The sequence below is a fragment of the Brassica oleracea genome, chromosome C9, assembly GCF_000695525.1.
Source record: "Brassica oleracea var. oleracea cultivar TO1000 chromosome C9, BOL, whole genome shotgun sequence".
Classification (NCBI taxonomy): domain Eukaryota; kingdom Viridiplantae; phylum Streptophyta; class Magnoliopsida; order Brassicales; family Brassicaceae; genus Brassica; species Brassica oleracea.
Window position 1 is genome coordinate 5,603,671 of NC_027756.1, and position 17,675 is coordinate 5,621,345.

The 17,675-nt window shown below is 35.0% G+C and overlaps 1 protein-coding gene across 1 annotated transcript; it reads left to right on the forward strand.

Annotated features, from left to right (window-relative positions):
- Window positions 1–7,204: 7,204 nt before the first annotated feature.
- On the forward strand, window positions 7,205–13,071 carry LOC106317961 (cellulose synthase A catalytic subunit 6 [UDP-forming]-like). The gene is made up of 14 exons (XM_013755789.1): window positions 7,205–7,433; window positions 7,708–7,903; window positions 7,987–8,192; window positions 8,270–8,375; window positions 8,475–8,640; window positions 8,739–9,005; window positions 9,171–9,516; window positions 10,030–10,167; window positions 10,246–10,371; window positions 10,438–10,650; window positions 10,724–11,003; window positions 11,074–11,270; window positions 11,589–11,939; window positions 12,219–13,071. The coding sequence occupies exons 1-14, from the start codon at window positions 7,353–7,355 to the stop codon at window positions 12,798–12,800; spliced, it is 3,255 nt and encodes a 1,084-aa protein (XP_013611243.1). The 5' UTR covers window positions 7,205–7,352; the 3' UTR covers window positions 12,801–13,071.
- Window positions 13,072–17,675: the final 4,604 nt, after the last annotated feature.

Genomic DNA, 17,675 nt, shown 5'->3' on the forward strand with positions numbered 1-17,675 from the left:
ACCATGACGTTGAATATATCCTTTTGCTACTAATCTAGATTTATGTTTGTTGATACTCCCGTCTGCGTTCCGTTTGATCTTGAAAATCCACTTTAAACCAATTGGTTTGGCTCCTGGAGGAAGATCAACGAGATCCCATGTCTTGTTCTTCACAATCGATTTGATCTCTTCTTCACAGGCATCGCGCCATACCTTCTCTTCCATTGCGCTTTCGAAGTCCCACGGTTCTTCGTTTAACAGAAGTAAGAGACGGTCTCCTTCCTCTTCTGCAAGGAGGATATAATCATCGAGATAAGCAGGCGTTTTACTGATTCTGTTTGACTTTCGAGGTTGGTAATGCTCTGTTTCTTCATCGGTTTCCTCTTGAGAGTTGTGTTTATCTTCCTCGACTCGATCTTCCTCCTCAACACTGCTGCTAGGTAAAACGTTGCTTGATTCCTCAAGTCCTTGATTCCCATACTCTCCAAACGTAACTGTAAGTGTTCTTGTGTTCTTGGCTTCTTCACTACCAGTTCTGTTCCATTCCCATGTTTTATTTTCTTCAAATACTACATCTCTGCTCACGAATATTCGTTGCTGTGTAGGATCAAATAGCCTATATGCTTTAGAGCCGGGCTCGGTCCCGAGGTGTACTAGGGTGCGAGACCTACTATCCAGTTTTCTCAAGCTCTTTGACTCTATTTTAGCATGCGCAATGCATCCAAACACTCGCATATGTTGGATATTAGGTTTTCTTTTTTTGAATGCTTCATACGGGGTTTGACTGCTCAATCTTTTTGTCGCTAATCGGTTTATGAGATAAGTTGAGTGTCTTACCGCTTCTCCCCATAGGTAATTTGGCACTTGCATGTGGGTTAAGATGCTCCTTGTCATCTCCAACAAGGTTCGGTTACGTCTCTCTACTACTCCGTTTTGTTGTGGCGTGTATGGGGCGGTTAGGTGTCTTTGTATACCTGATACTTCGCAGAAATCTCGAAACTCTGAGCTTGTGAACTCTCCCCCTCTATCTGTTCTCAATGTCTTAATGGTTGCACCGGTCTCCTGTTCCACAATCTTCTTAAACCGCACAAATTTGTCGAAAGCTTCTCCCTTTTCTTTCAAGAGAATAGACCACATATAACGCGAGTGATCGTCTATGAGCACGAATATATATCTGCTTCTTCCTGCAGTGGGTGGTGTTATGGGCCCGCAGAGATCGGCGTGTATGAGCTCCAGGATTGTAGATGCACGATATGAGGTTGAAGTTGGAAAGGATCGTCTTGTTTGCTTTGCACGCAAGCAAGATTCACATGTATCTTTCTCGACTTTCAACTGAGGAAGTCCGATGACGAGCTCCTCTCTTACCATGGTTTTCATAGCATTGTATCCAAGGTGTCCTAGACGTGCATGCCAGACAGAGAATTCACATTGTATTTGAGTTTGTAGGCACTTCGGTTCTTCTATCTCCATCACCACTTTGTATAATCGATTCCTTGCTCTCGAGGCTTTCACAATCATATTACCATCCTTATCGTGTAAGGTCAGGTAGTTCTCTTTCATCCTTACGTCACATCCCGATTCCGTGGCCTGTCCGAGACTGATGATATTGCTCTTAAGTGTTGGGATAAAGTAGACATCTGCAAGAATTTTCTTTTTTTCGTCTTGAGTTATAAACAAAATAGATCCTTTTCCCTTAATGTCTATTCTTGAATCATCTCCAAACCGAACCTTTCCAGTGATTGTTTCGTCGATAGAGTTGAAGTAGCTTCGATTTCCAGTCATGTGATTACTGGCTCCGTTGTCTAAATACCATATTCTATCGCCATCGGTACTGGATTCAAACTCTTTGGGATTCACATTACGTTCATTGAGGTAAACGATTTCATGCATCATGAGCCTATCGGCTTCTTGGGTTTCGTCTCCATCCCTACTCTCAATTGTCTCTTGTAACTTGAGTAATCTATCAGGACATGAGGCCGCAAAGTGTCCTATTTTATCACATCTATAACATATGATTTTTGTCGCGTCTCGACTGTCCCAATACGATCTACCGCGTCCTCTTCCTCTGCCATAATAACGGCCACCTCGACCACGCCCTCTGTATTCACCATAGTCGCGTTGTGGATGTTGTTCTGAATTAGCGTACATGAGTTTGCTTTGACTCTCCTGTGTATCTTCTTCTTCATCATGAATACGCTCTTCGTATGTTTTCAGACGACCTACAATGTCTTCGAAGCTTGTAGTCTTCAAATCCAACATCTGTTCTATGGAGGCAACAATGTGAATGTACTTCTTTCGTGGTAAACATGATAAGAACTTCTTTACGAGCTTTGATTCATCCATACTTTCGCCTAATGCAGCTGACTTTGATGATAATTCTGATAGCTTGCCCACAAAGTCATCAATCTTTTCGGTGTCTTTCATCTTCAAGCGGTCGAATTCAGTCATTAAGGTTTGTAGTCGCGCCTCTCGAACTCTATCAGCTCCCACATAACGAGTTTTGATCGCATCCCATACTTTCCTTGCGGTGTCGAGTCCTCCAGTTTGTAAGATCATTGTTTCCGGGATGGACTGAAACAGAAGAGCCGTCGCAATATCATTCTTGTCGCTTTCAGCAGATTCATTCTCAATTATCTCCCATACCTTATGAACCCTAAGTAAAAGTTTCATTCGAATTGACCACACGGTGTAGTTAGTTGCCGTAAGCATCGGGCAACTGATAGAGGATGATCCGCCATCCTTCTTAACCGTTGTAGTAACCAAATCACCCATGTCTCTTGACCTGGAACCTGGGCTCTGATACCAAATATAAGCCTTAGATTGTATATGAACTCAATATAAAGAAACTCTTCTTTATTATCTTAAGAAACTTCTCAAAACTTAAGTGTTCAATCTCAATCTCTAAAAACTCTCTTATTATGCAACACTCTTGCATATACTTTATATAGAGATTATTGTTTCCATATTTCCTAAACTCTTAGGAAGTAACTTTCCTAAATACATTAGGATTGTTTTAACTTCTTCTCTAAGTTAACTTCATGTTTATCTCTAACAACAACATGTTTACCGAAGAGAATAGAGTAGTTAATATAAAGATAAACCGACTAATCCTAAATTGGTAAAAAAAGAGAGTGAAATCTTAAAAGAAGGTTGCTATGTAAATCCCCTAGACTATATTTGCGAAGTGATTTATACACATGTCGTCACTACAATCATTCTCGCTAAAAAAAGATGACATGACACTTAAAATAGATGAGATAGTTTTAGAAAATAGTGACATGACATCATATTAATTGTGAGATGTAAAATTTATTTATAAAAATTTAATTTTTTTTGCAGAGATTTTAAATATGGTAATAAAAATAACTCATATATCCTCATTAATGTCAATTTTCAATATAAATATTTATTTATGGTAAACTATTAATTATATTAATAATTCATATATCACAATTAAAATAATAATATATATGTATATATGTATCTCACATTAATAAAAATAAACTAAATAAAGTAACACTAATCCAAAAAAAAATTGATAGTTAAATATTTAAACATTATTTAAATTTATCCGTTCATCTTCATCATTTAAATTAACAAAAAGATTTATCAGTTTAACTAAAACAAACAAAGTTTCAAATTTATTAGAATTTATATTTATATGTAAATATATATATATATTTAAAATTAGATGGGAAGATATATATATAAATAAATATATATATATATATATATATTTAAAATAAATAATCATTAAACACAATAATATAATTAAAACTATTTTTATAAAATCTAATTTTATCTTTATTAAAAATTAAATCAAATCAAATTTAAATAATTATACCAAATAAAAAAAAATAAGATCACAAAAATATGTTTATGATTTTTTATAACTATTGAAGTTAAAATATAAATTAATAATGTTGAAATATAAATCAAAATTTTCTTTTGAAATAAAAAATGTTAGCTTCTGTTTTTTCACAGATCTGTTCAAGTCAAGAAATTAAGCTGCTATTATCTTGAAAAGTTGATGCTTGGCGAATAAGAGTTATGGCATTTTGGTTATAATTTGTCAAAATCGAAAATTATGAAAAAAAAACTTGGTTTTTGCTTGGTTTTGGATCTAATTGGTTAATTACTACAATATTTTTAAGTTCTATATGTAAAAACGCAAAAAAAAAAAGATTGCAAGAAGAAAATCAATGGCGGCTCTGAGATTTAGTTGCAGAAACGCAGGATACCCTAATAGGAAAAAGATGATTTAATTACAAAATTGCCACTCATTTAAAAAAAATAGCAAAATATGTACAATTATATGTGTACATGTGTACATCTTCACAAGTGTACACTCTGTATTATTAAAACAAATGTACACTCTTCACATGTGTACACTATTTATAATTAAAGCAAAAAACAAAATTTACATGTGTACAATTATATGTGTGCATGTGAACGTCTTCAGAGACGTACACTCTTTATTATTAAAACAATGTACCATGTATATAAGAAAGAAATTGATAAGAAAACAAGTGACTCATAAACCTCTTTCCTTCTTCCATGAGCGCCTGAAACCCCTCGTCATCACCAGCTCATTCCAAAGTGATCCACCACCGAAATTGATAATATTTGTATACTACATCATTGGGACTATTGGAAAACGCAAACTAAATGTTAGGCACAAATGTTTGATAAAAACTCTGGTCCACCATGATTATCAATAAGAATAAATATTGCATGGGAATTTCAAAGCTTGAGATGCATCGTTTCAAAATAATTGTTACATTCACATGGATTATAGCCTTAATGAATTCTTCTACCGGCCATAGTTAACGGTTTTCTTAACCATCTAAACAAGACTCATTAATGAATTTTTCTACCGGCCATATTTAACGGTTTCTTAACCATCCAATGTTTAATATGATTTCTATGTATACATATATATTATAGTGTACATGTGTTCATTTTGTCTGATAATGTCCATGTGTACATCTATAGGTATCCACATGACTTTGGTTCATTTGTACGCTTTCTAAACACAACACTGATGCATTTGTAAATCTGGACTTGTCTTCGAACGTATGTTGAATAACACAAAACTAATTTCATATGTATATTTTTGATTCTTAGTATTTCACATGATTTTGTGTTTTATTCATATCTAATGATTTTTGGTTTTGATTTTAGTTCAGTTAATTTATTTTTCAGTGCATTAAAGAATTAAAACATGATTTTAAGATTTTATTGAGAATACACAATTTTATGAACATTGCCTTAGTAATATACAATGTACACATGTAAAAGATATATACGTGTTGTGTTTGTACACATGTACATATATAATCATGTTTAATTCACGTAAACCACACTTTTTTGTCTTTATATCTACAAAGACAGACATTATGTACATGGGTACACTAACATTATGTGCACATGTACATGCGTACACTAACATTATGTACACATCTACGTGGTCATCCAATGTACCATTGTACACGAACATGTGTACACTAACATTATGTACACATCCACGTGGTCATCCAATTAATTTTTTTACTCTTAGTGGTAATTTTGTAATAACTTCATCTTCTTCCTATAAGGGTTTTCTGCGTTTCCTGCAAATATAACTAACAGCCGCCATTGATTTTTATCATGCAATTTTCACTGTTTTTGCGTTTTACCTCTAAAACTTACACATATTATATAGATTAATAGATTAGAACCCAAAACCAAGAAAAAAACATATAAAAATTACTTTCTCCGATAGCTCTGTTGTTTCATCCTCCAACCTAAAAAAAATTGTAAGCAACTATTCTTTGAAGATTCAAATTCCTCCAACAAAAATTAGGATTTTAAAATACAATATTTTCCATACGTCTGGTAACTCCTAAAGTCTCTTTCATTAGGTTCACTCAGTCATTTCAAAATTCAAAAACGTAACCAGAAAACTAAAAACTCTTTCCCAATTTTATCCCACCAGTTACACCTTTTTCAGGGACAAGTTAAGACATTTCACTCAGAAACTGTCCAAGTAGCAATAACTACCTCATTGTGAAATTGAAACTTGTAAACTGCCCTGCAGTGTAAAAAACTTAACTATTAAATATATTAATAATTCATATATCATAATTAAAATAATAATATATATGTACATATGTATCTCACATTAATAAAAATAAACTAAATAAAGTAACACTAATCCAAAAAATTAATAGTTAAATATTTAAACATTATTTAAATTTATCCGTTCATCTTCATTATTTAAATTAACATAAAGATTTTTCAGTTTAACTAAAATAAACAAAGTCTCAAATTTATTAGAATTTATAGTTATATGTAAATATAATATATATAGATATGTATATATTTAAAATTAGATGGGAAGATATATATATATATATATATATATATATATTTAAAATAAATAATCATTAAACACAATAATATAATTAAAATTATTTTTATAAAATCTAATTTTATCTTTATTAAAAATTAAATCAAATCAATTTTAAATAATTATACCAAATCAAAAAGAATAAGATTAAAAAAATACGTTTTTGATTTCTTATAACTATTGAAGTTAAAATATAAATTAATAATGTTGAAATATAAATTAAAATTTTTTTTTGAAATAAAAAATGTTATGTTAAAAATTACTATTTTTGTGTATGGTGCAGGAAAACTCCAAGTAAAAGATTAAATAAATGCTGTACATACATAACCAGAAAAATATAAAAATGAAAGTAGTTACGAGTAATAATGTGGTTAATGATTAATAATGTGTGTTTGGGTCTTAACACAAAAGAACAAGAACAAATGGAGTAGAGAGAGGAGAGAGCACACCGGTTAAATGGGGTCCCACACTGCTTCTCTCCACATAAAAAATATTCATTTTCTCTGAATTTCGTAAAATATCGCCTTTTGGTGTTTTTTTTTCTCCTCATCTACATAATTGCCTTTTAATCATCTCTCTCCATTTAACTAATCAATCACACACTCTCTCTCTCTCACTAATTTTCTTCTTCCTTACGCGTTTGTGAAAGCATTTGCAGCTTTGCCTCTCTCCCTCTCTCTCTCTAGGATCATCCTTTATTTCTGTGACTGTGAGCTTTCGGAGAGGAGAGAGAGGAAAACAAAAAAAAGGTCGTGGCTTGAAGCTGAATCAATACCATTACCACACACACACACACACTATTCCTTTTTTTCAATCAAAGTCTGTTTCTTTTGTTCGGACTCTCGGAGAGAAGCAACCTCTGTTTATGGACTCTGGATCTCTGAAAAACAGAGCTTTTCCTCTGGGTTAACACACTCTGTTTCTCTCTCTAAATCGATCTGTGAGATCCCCAAAGACTGTAAGCGTCTCTGTCTCCGACAACATGAATACCGGTGGTCGGTTAATCGCCGGTTCTCACAACAGAAACGAGTTCGTTCTGATTAATGCCGATGAGAGTGCCAGAGTAAGAGATCTCTCTGTTTTTTTTTTTTTGTCTTTTCTGGGTTCCTCTGTTTCTGTCCGAAAGTATTTTCCTTTTTTGTTTCCTTTTCTTCTGGATCTGGGTTTGACCAATTAGCATTATGGGTTTCTGTTAGATTCCAGCTAATTTCATCTAGAAAATTGTTTGTGTCGGTGGGGGAAGGATTTGTCTTAATTCTCCGAGTTCAAGTCAACAGTTACCGACACAAAGCTCAATGATGCATCTGTAGTGATTTAAGTTGATGTAATTGTTGCAGATAAGATCAGTGCAAGAGCTGAGAGGACAGACATGTGAAATCTGCAGAGACGAGGTCGAATTGACCGTTGATGGAGAACCATTCGTGGCCTGTAACGAGTGTGCATTCCCTGTTTGCAGACCTTGCTACGAGTACGAAAGAAGAGAAGGCAATCAAGCTTGTCCTCAGTGCAAAACCCGTTACAAAAGGCTTAAAGGTTAATTGTTTCGTTAAACCGGTTTTGTATTTTTGGTTTAGAGACTTTTGCTGATTGTTGTTGTTGTTGGCATGTGTTGTTAGGAAGTCCAAGAGTTGAAAATGATGAAGAGGAAGATGATATTGATGATATAGACAATGAGTTTGATTACATGAACAATGGTGGGATTGGGTTTGATCAGGTCTCTGAAGGTATGTCTGTCTCTCGTCGCCACTCTGGCTTCCCACAGTCTGATTTGGATTCAGCTCCACCTGGCTCTCAGATCCCATTGCTGACTTATGGCGACGAGGTAAGACTCTCATTCCTCGTAAAGCCATCTTCAGTATCTATTGGCTCTATAATATTCTTGGCTTTTGTTTGTGACAGGACATTGAGATCTCTTCGGACAGACATGCTCTTATTGTTCCTCCTTCACTTAGTGGTCATAGCCATAAAGGTCACCCGGCTTCTCTCTCTGACCCAACCATTGCTGGTACATTCTTGGATTTTCTAAGTACTTAAATGAGCTAAAAGTTTTTTTTTTGTGTGTGTATATATGGTTACTGAGTTTTTTTTTTTTGTGTAATTGCAGCACATCCAAGACCTATGGTACCTCAGAAAGATCTTGCGGTTTACGGTTATGGAAGTGTGGCTTGGAAAGACCGTATGGAGGAGTGGAAAAGAAAGCAGAATGAGAAACTTGAGGTGGTTAAACATGAAGGTGATCCTGATTTTGAAGATGGTGATGACATCCCAATGTAAGAAGACATCAACACACACACAAAGAATTCTTTTGGTTTATGTCTTTGTGATATTTATGAATATTTGTTTTTTTTTTTTTTTTGGTATTTTTCAGGATGGATGAGGGAAGGCAGCCATTGTCTAGGAAGATACCAATCAAATCAAGCAAGATAAATCCGTATAGGATGTTGATTGTTCTACGTCTTGTGATTCTTGGTCTCTTCTTTCACTACCGTATTCTTCACCCGGTTAAAGATGCATATGCACTGTGGCTTATATCTGTTATCTGTGAGATATGGTTTGCTGTTTCATGGGTTCTTGATCAGTTCCCTAAGTGGTACCCAATAGAACGAGAAACTTACTTGGACAGGCTCTCGTTAAGGTACTTTGAAACACACAACACTTGTTAATGTGATAACTCGGTTTTAAACGAAACAATCTTTCTTTAAATATTATTTTAAAAAGGTCTAGACTCCCTCCTAATTAATAATCCTCTATAATTAGTTTTTTTTTGGTAATATAATTTTTCACATTTTATGTTTTGCAGATATGAGAAAGAAGGGAAGCCATCAGAACTATCAGCTGTGGATGTATTTGTCAGTACAGTGGATCCGTTGAAAGAGCCTCCGCTTATTACAGCAAACACTGTCTTGTCTATCCTTGCGGTTGACTATCCTGTTGATAGAGTTGCTTGCTATGTATCTGATGATGGTGCCGCTATGCTTACTTTCGAAGCTCTTTCCGAGACTGCTGAATTTGCGAGGAAATGGGTTCCTTTCTGTAAGAAGTACTGCATCGAGCCTCGTGCTCCTGAGTGGTACTTTTGCCATAAGATGGACTACTTGAAGAACAAAGTCCATCCTGCATTTGTCAGAGAACGGCGAGCCATGAAGGTTACTAGCTCTTTGCCTCTTTATACATTCACTTCTCATGAGAAAAGTTGATATCAGTCTTATTTTTTGATAAAACAATTTCGGGAATTTTATATTTTATTAATTTATATAGTTAATAATTTACCGAAATTTCCTTTATAGATTTATATATTCTAAAATATTTTTTTATGTAAAATAAAAAATAATTATTTTTACGGGTTATATATTGATCAAATTATATAAATCCGGTTTTGATATTCTTTATTAGATAATTTGGTGGATAGAAGATTTGTATTATAAAAATGTGTGTTTGAGATGTAATTTGATTACATAGATATATATTTTATGTTTTATAATCTTATCAAATTGTATTATAGTTTGAACCCGTCCAACTCGAACTGGTGAAAATTATAAATATATCGTGTTTATTAATTTGGCTACTATTAGTTTATAGATTTTCTGCTGTAAGTTCCTTATGAAAACAAGATGGTCACTTTAGATACTGATTTGGAAGATTGTGTTTGGTTTTGACAGAGAGATTATGAAGAATTCAAAGTGAAGATCAATGCTTTAGTAGCAACGGCACAGAAAGTGCCTGAGGAAGGTTGGACTATGCAAGACGGTACACCTTGGCCTGGTAATAGTACAAGAGATCATCCCGGCATGATCCAGGTTAGTTTCAAAGTACTTTAAACCTTTCTATGTAATATTCTCTGTTTCTGAAACTTTACTTGTTTTCATTGTAAATAGGTTTTCCTTGGAAGTGATGGTGTTCGTGATGTCGAAAACAACGAGCTGCCTCGTTTGGTTTATGTCTCTCGTGAGAAGAGACCTGGATTTGATCACCACAAGAAGGCTGGAGCTATGAATTCTCTTGTAAGTTATATACTTTTTTTTTCCTTCTTTGTATGGTTCTTTGACTCTTTATTATGTATTTTGAAGATACGAGTCTCAGGGGTTCTATCAAACGCTCCTTATCTTCTCAACGTTGATTGTGATCACTACATCAACAACAGCAAAGCTCTCAGAGAAGCAATGTGTTTCATGATGGACCCTCAGTCAGGGAAAAAAATCTGTTATGTCCAGTTCCCTCAAAGATTCGATGGGATTGATAGACACGATCGTTACTCAAATCGCAACGTTGTCTTCTTCGATGTAAGTAGTTTCACATTGTGTATATCCATTGGAGTACATTTCAAACTAATAATGAATCTTTTTGGTTTTACAGATCAATATGAAGGGTTTGGATGGGTTACAAGGACCTATCTACGTTGGGACAGGTTGTGTGTTCAGGAGGCAAGCTTTATACGGGTTTGATGCACCGAAGAAGAAGAAGGCTCCACGTAAGACATGTAACTGCTGGCCAAAATGGTGTTTTCTTTGTTGTGGTTCGAGAAAGAACCGTAAAGCAAAGACAGCAGCTGCTGAAAAGAAGAAGAAGAACAGAGAAGCTTCTAAGCAGATCCATGCGTTAGAAAATATTGAAGAGGGTCGCGTCACTACTAAAGGTAATACACTAGTATTAACTCACTTTGGTGTAAGAACTTGTTGCTAAAGATTGTTTTTTCTTTCTTATAGGCTCTAATGTTGAACTATCAACCGAGGCGATGCAATTGAAGCTGGAGAAGAAGTTTGGACAGAGTCCTGTCTTTGTTGCGTCTGCTCGTATGGAGAACGGTGGGATGGCTAGAAACGCAAGTCCAGCTTGTCTGCTTAAAGAAGCTATCCAAGTCATTAGTTGTGGTTATGAAGATAAAACCGAATGGGGAAAAGAGGTACGCTACGCAAGTCCTGTCTTTTCTACACATTTTCTTGTTGAGGGTCTTCAATTCGGGTTTCGGTTCGGTTTTTTCGTTTATAAAAAAATTAGGTACCATATCTATTTTGGTTTATTCGGTTTTATATCAAACTATATATATATCCATATATTGTAATTTTTTAAAAAATAACATCCATTCGGTTTATTCGATAATACCAAATCCAAACCACTTACTCTATTTATATTCGGTTTTAATTGGTTCACTCCTATTTTCTCGTGCGTGTGCAATAGATTCTTGATTTTGATGATGACTCTTTTGTTCACAAAAACACAGATTGGGTGGATCTACGGTTCTGTTACGGAAGATATTCTCACGGGTTTCAAGATGCATTCTCATGGATGGAGGTCTGTTTACTGCACACCTAAGTTACCAGCTTTCAAAGGATCAGCTCCCATCAATCTTTCGGACCGTCTTCATCAGGTTCTTAGATGGGCACTTGGGTCTGTTGAGATTTTCTTGAGTAGGCATTGTCCTATTTGGTATGGTTATGGAGGTGGTTTGAAATGGCTTGAGAGGTTGTCTTACATTAACTCTGTGGTTTACCCATGGACCTCTCTCCCTCTCATTGTTTACTGTTCTCTCCCAGCCATCTGTCTTCTCACAGGCAAATTCATCGTTCCAGAGGTAATACAATCTTGAGCTCTCAAAGTATGTTCTCAAAAGTCAAAATAGTTATTGTCCTAATGAATGAGTATGAATCTTTATATACTTTCTCCGTCTTTTAATTAGACGACAGTTTAGAGTAATGCACATAGATTAAGAAAACATTTACTTTCTTACATTTTCTTAATAAAAATATCATAAATTATTCAACTAAATAGACTGTAGAATATAAATGGTTAATTAATTTTGTGTTGAAAATTGAAAACGTGGAATAACGGTTCTTGATTCTTGTTTTTACAGATAAGCAACTATGCGAGTATCCTCTTCATGGCACTCTTCTCGTCCATTGCAGTAACTGGTGTTCTCGAGATGCAATGGGGCAAAGTTGGTATCGATGACTGGTGGAGAAATGAACAGTTTTGGGTCATTGGAGGTGTATCTGCTCATCTCTTTGCTCTCTTCCAAGGTCTTCTCAAGGTTCTTGCTGGAGTGGACACTAACTTCACGGTCACGTCAAAAGCAGCTGATGACGGAGAGTTCTCAGACCTTTACCTCTTCAAATGGACTTCACTTCTCATCCCTCCCACGACTCTTCTCATCATAAACGTCATTGGAATCGTAGTTGGAATCTCTGATGCTATAAGCAATGGATATGACTCATGGGGACCGCTTTTTGGAAGGTTGTTCTTTGCGCTTTCGGTGGTGATTCATCTTTACCCTTTCCTTAAAGGTTTGCTTGGGAAACAAGATAGAATGCCGACCATCATTGTCGTCTGGTCCATTCTCTTAGCTTCTATTCTTACACTTCTTTGGGTAAGGGTTAATCCGTTTGTGGCTAAGGGTGGTCCTATTCTCGAGATCTGCGGTTTAGACTGCTTGTGAGTTGGTGAAAAAGAGCTTGAGTGAGTCCCACGGATCAAGAGAGGTAAGAGAGAGAGAGAGAGAGAGATTATCTACCCTCCTAATAGACTACTTCATTGTGTTCATTAAATGATGAAACAAGAAAAAAGATTTAATTTTGTTTACGTGAATGTTATTTTTGCAAGAATGTGTTGTAGATATAGAAGAAGTTTGTTGTCTATTTGTTTTGTTCTTTGGTGTTGAGAGAAAAGATTTGGCAAATTATTCTTTTAATTGATCTCTTTTGAATATATACATAAGAGGTGTTTCAGTCTGTCTGTAATCTTATACGAAAAGAACTTTGATTTATTTTCAATTTTAAAACAATGTGATTTCTCTGTTATATTTATAAGAAATAATTGCACTAAGGCTGTTCATGAGTTAGATTTATACTTGTTTTAAAGTTTTTAACGTAGATTTTTAAAATAGTTAAACATTCAGTTTTACTTTTATTTAGTTACCAAAATTCTATAGCATTTATTATTTTAAAATTTAGATAAGATAAAAAGATAAATTAATGTTAAATTGCATTTAAATTCTAAGACTATTTATTTTACAAAGAAAAAATTATTCCTCGACAATTAATTTAAAAGGGATGGAGTTGTATTTAGTGTACACATAATTAATTTTTATTTAAAAACAAATGTACAGTAGGAATTAAAACAAAACGATATACATGACAATCAATTTTTATGTTGTAAAAAGAAAAGAAAATATTAAAAGAAAAATCAAAATCAATGTATACCAAAAAGCTGGATTGAACATTTTTAACGGTTAATGTTCAAGGAACCTAAACCATAAAGTCTATAATCAACTGATAATCCGGTTTATTTGGTTCTTGACTTTTAAAGAAAGAGAATAGTTTTTCCCAAAGAAAAAAAGAAAGAGAATAGTTTTCTTATCCGGTTTGATGGTCCTTTTGTTTGCCTAACCACATATATTGATCCAGGGTCTAACTGGCTTGGACATTCAATTTGGGCTGGATAAACTAGTAATTACGAAGTTAACCGAATGGCCCAAAAGATATTGTATAGCCAGCACGGTGCAATCATTTTTGCAAACTACAGCATGAAAACGTGATTCGCTTAGCAACGAATTAGAAGTCGCAAGGACAAGGCACCATGTAGTAAGCTGGTTTGGTTTCCTCAACGTGTTCTTCGATATGCTTTTATCACATGGTTAGCATTTCGAGACTTCCTACTGGTTAGCATACCAATAAGTGGAGCAGTCCGCAAGGCTGTTTCTATTGTGGTTAGCCAAATGAGACTAGAGATTGTCTCTTCTTCGCCTGCCCTTATACCTTTACGTTGTGGCTCAAAGTAGCAGGGAATCTGTTTGGTGTTGTGGCTGACCCGGACTGGGACATCACTATCATGCGCCTTTAGACATGTACATATGATCGAATTACATTTATCCGGCTGAGATTGGTCTTTCAAGTCACCATCTATTTCATCTGGAGAAAGAGGAACGATAGGAAGCATAACAACATTGCAGAAACAAGTAGAACAGATTGCTCGTATGCTATGTCCACCAGATACTATCTGATGCCAAAGTTGAAGGAGCTGTTTTGTCGATGGTTTGGAGCACATGTTGCTTAAAGCTATTTAAACATTATTCTTTCATATCTATGTTAATTTTATAAATATATTTTTTTACGATGATCAATCAATTTAACATTGTATCAAAACACTTTGTCACATGTAAAAAAAGACTCGTGTGTGTATGCACATTTGAAATATAAATGTGGAATCCATAAGGGTTTGTGAGTAGTGACACGGAAGCATAAAAGTTTTATAGAATGTTACTCAAATATTAATTATGAATGTGATATTTAGTTTGAATGTTGACTCTTTTTGGATTTTGTTTGAAGGAAATAAAATAGTGGTTGACTTGTCGGTGTTGAGACAATGAGTCTTGTCCTACTTTTTGTTGTTGTTGTTAGCAAAGTCAGCTTTTCTGCCACGTGTTAGACACGATTTCAGTTCTCTGTTTAATCGTCGAAGCGTTTATTTGTCGATTCACAAAATATTTGTAGGTATGATATATCTTTAATGCGTTGAATCTGTTCGTACCCATGAGGTTTTGACATTCTGGTTGTCATGTAGTAGATTGAGTTTCAGTTGCTGTAAAGATTTGTATAGAATATAGAGACCACCTTTCTCAAAACCACTTGACGAGACGTAAGTAATAATTTTCAAAAATAATTGAAAATTGGGGTTCTTTGAGAAATGTAGTCGTCTAAATTAACATATGTTTGACATAACCAATACATATTTTGACCGTTATAAAAACTGAAGGATCACAATGCCGTGAATGTACATTTTCTTACTAATCTATAGTTATAACGGACACAACGAAAAGTTCGATTCAACAGAACCTCATAACTTTAGAAAAATTAAAATTAAAATATGACTGAATAGAAGGTTCAGTTGAATACTTGCCGTATCTTCGTTCGCCAGCTTAGCGTTTACCAGGGGACGAATATTTTGTAGAATTTAATATGATGACTTTGGCTAATAAAGTTCAAAAGATTAGAAAGTACTGAACGTCAGGTGGCCTAGCGGTAGTACTGAACGTTTCTCACACACGACTATCCGAGATCGCCAGTTCGATACTTAGGGACAGCGGGGTGGAACTGGGTTAGCTAAAAATTTCCTACGGGGATTTCTGGCGAGGTGGCCCTTCGGAGTGAGTCCAGTCAATATAAAAAGTTCAACCTATAAAGTTTTTAACTAGGACGAGTTAGTCTGGTGGTAAACGGCTTGCGGCTGCAAGTACAGCCCCGGGTTCGACTCGCACTGGCCACCAGGGAATTTACATGCGGACTTGCTCTGGCGCCCGAGACCGAAGACCGTTGCCTGGCCATGACCCACCCTCGGGTGTGCGTCCGCGCCGCTAAAGGGTTCGGTCTCTAGTCTGGACCACCACGGTGGGGCCAGGACACTCGGTTATCAAAAAAAATATATATATATATATATGTACTGACCATTCTTGATAAATGTTGACGCTGAATTTGTAATGGAGAACAGAGCCATTCGTGATTTGATGTTTCATGTCTCCTTATGCGTTTAGTTGATTAATTTAAGAGAAATGTCTTTTGTCATAAAAATACCACACAAAAAAAATCAAAATAGTTTTCATTAAAATTTTTAAACATATATATATATATATATATATGATTAGCTAGTTAAGAATTAGGGTTTAGGTTTTTGTAAGTAGAGGTTTAAGACGATAAAGAACTTAAGATTTAAGATATAAAATTTTAAATATGTTATCAAAAAAAAAAAAAAAAGATTAGAAAGTACTGATATACCTAATATGGAACTATTGTTTATTTGTTAATGCGTAGATCTTAAATTATCAAATATTTTTCTAAGTGTTACCATCATTGTACATGTAATAGTAAAAAATATTTTAACAATAACACAAAATGTTTGAGACTAACAGAAATATCATATATGTGTCTGTATAGTATTGAGTTATATAACCCCATTGTATCCAGTGCTTCTATGCCTGATGATATGTCTGAATCTTTGCATGCATTTACATGTATTATATATAAAATGATTTGATCAAGTTTTAATTTTTTTTTTTTGAAACTTATCGAGATTTAACTTTGTTAAGTAAGCATTAAACAATGTTTCCCTGTTAAGTGAGAACCCAAATGTGAATTCTCTTCCATTCATATATCAACATGCAAATATAAACAAATGTGATGGATACAATGTATCAACTTAATGATTTAATATATAGATAGATGTAACAGAAACGACAAAAGCGTTACCTAAATAGTTGCTACGATAATTTTAAAATAACATCGGAGTGTTGTAATTAGAGAGTATATTCATGTGTTATTATTAATGATCAATGGAGTCTTTATATAAGGATTACCAGATAAAGATAAATGGAAAGAGTACATATCCTAACCCAACAGGAAATAGGAAAACTACTAAAACATAGAAAAGGAAAACATCCTAAGTTCTAAGTCGGCCAAGACTAGACGACTTAACGTCCAAGACTAGCCGGCCTAATACTAAGTCGGCCAAGACTAGCCGACCTAATACTAAGTCGGCCAAGAGTAGCCGACTTTCTCTCTCTTCCTTGGACGCGGCCGCGGCTGGGCCTGGTCGTGGCTGATAGACCTTCTCTTCTTGTCTTGGTTAATGACAATCCACTCTATGATTTATAACACTCCCCCTTGGATGCCATAACCATACAGGATTTGCAGTACGCTTCATGTTGCCTCATTAAAACCTTATCAGGAAAACTCAGTGGGACAAAACCATGATGAAGGAAAAAGAATACAACACGCACTACTCCCCCTGATGTGAACCTCACTTAGGTTTCTACATTCTACGCATCTGATGCGTGATCTTTCCTGTATATATAGGATGGGAGTAATCGGCCAGTTTCTTTACTGAACCGTAATTTAGACCACTTCGACTTCTTAGGTCGTTTCTCATGTCCTTTGACATTGAGTGTCCCGGTAAAGCATGTGTGCTAAACAATGTGAACCATATTGTTCTCGGGGATCACTATTGGGTCTTTGCAAATCGTGTTTGCATGTGTCCATAGTCTAGACGTGATCGTCTACTGTTAACTCTTTACTTTGATCGGACAAACTAAGTACTTATGGATAATGTATTAGACATGGTTATCATGAACCTGTGTCTCGATCTGGCAGATCCATGTCTGGGTCATAGACCTCGTCTATACATGTCCACTACTTGTCTCATAAGTGTTCAAGATCAATGATCATTGATGTGAGTTTATAATCTCTTATTATGGCTCTGCGGCCGAAACACTCTCATTGATGTGGACATTGATTTCTTTGCCTTAGGTAATGCCGTATTCATT

Coding starts and splice junctions, on each gene's coding strand:
- LOC106317961 (XM_013755789.1), top strand. CDS start 7,353: ATGAATACCGGTGGTCGGTTAATCGCCGGTTCTCACAACAGAAACGAG. Junction 7,904..7,986: donor CCGTTACAAAAGGCTTAAAG/GTTAATTGTTTC, acceptor ATGTGTTGTTAG/GAAGTCCAAGAGTTGAAAAT. Junction 10,372..10,437: donor CTGGAGCTATGAATTCTCTT/GTAAGTTATATA, acceptor TGTATTTTGAAG/ATACGAGTCTCAGGGGTTCT.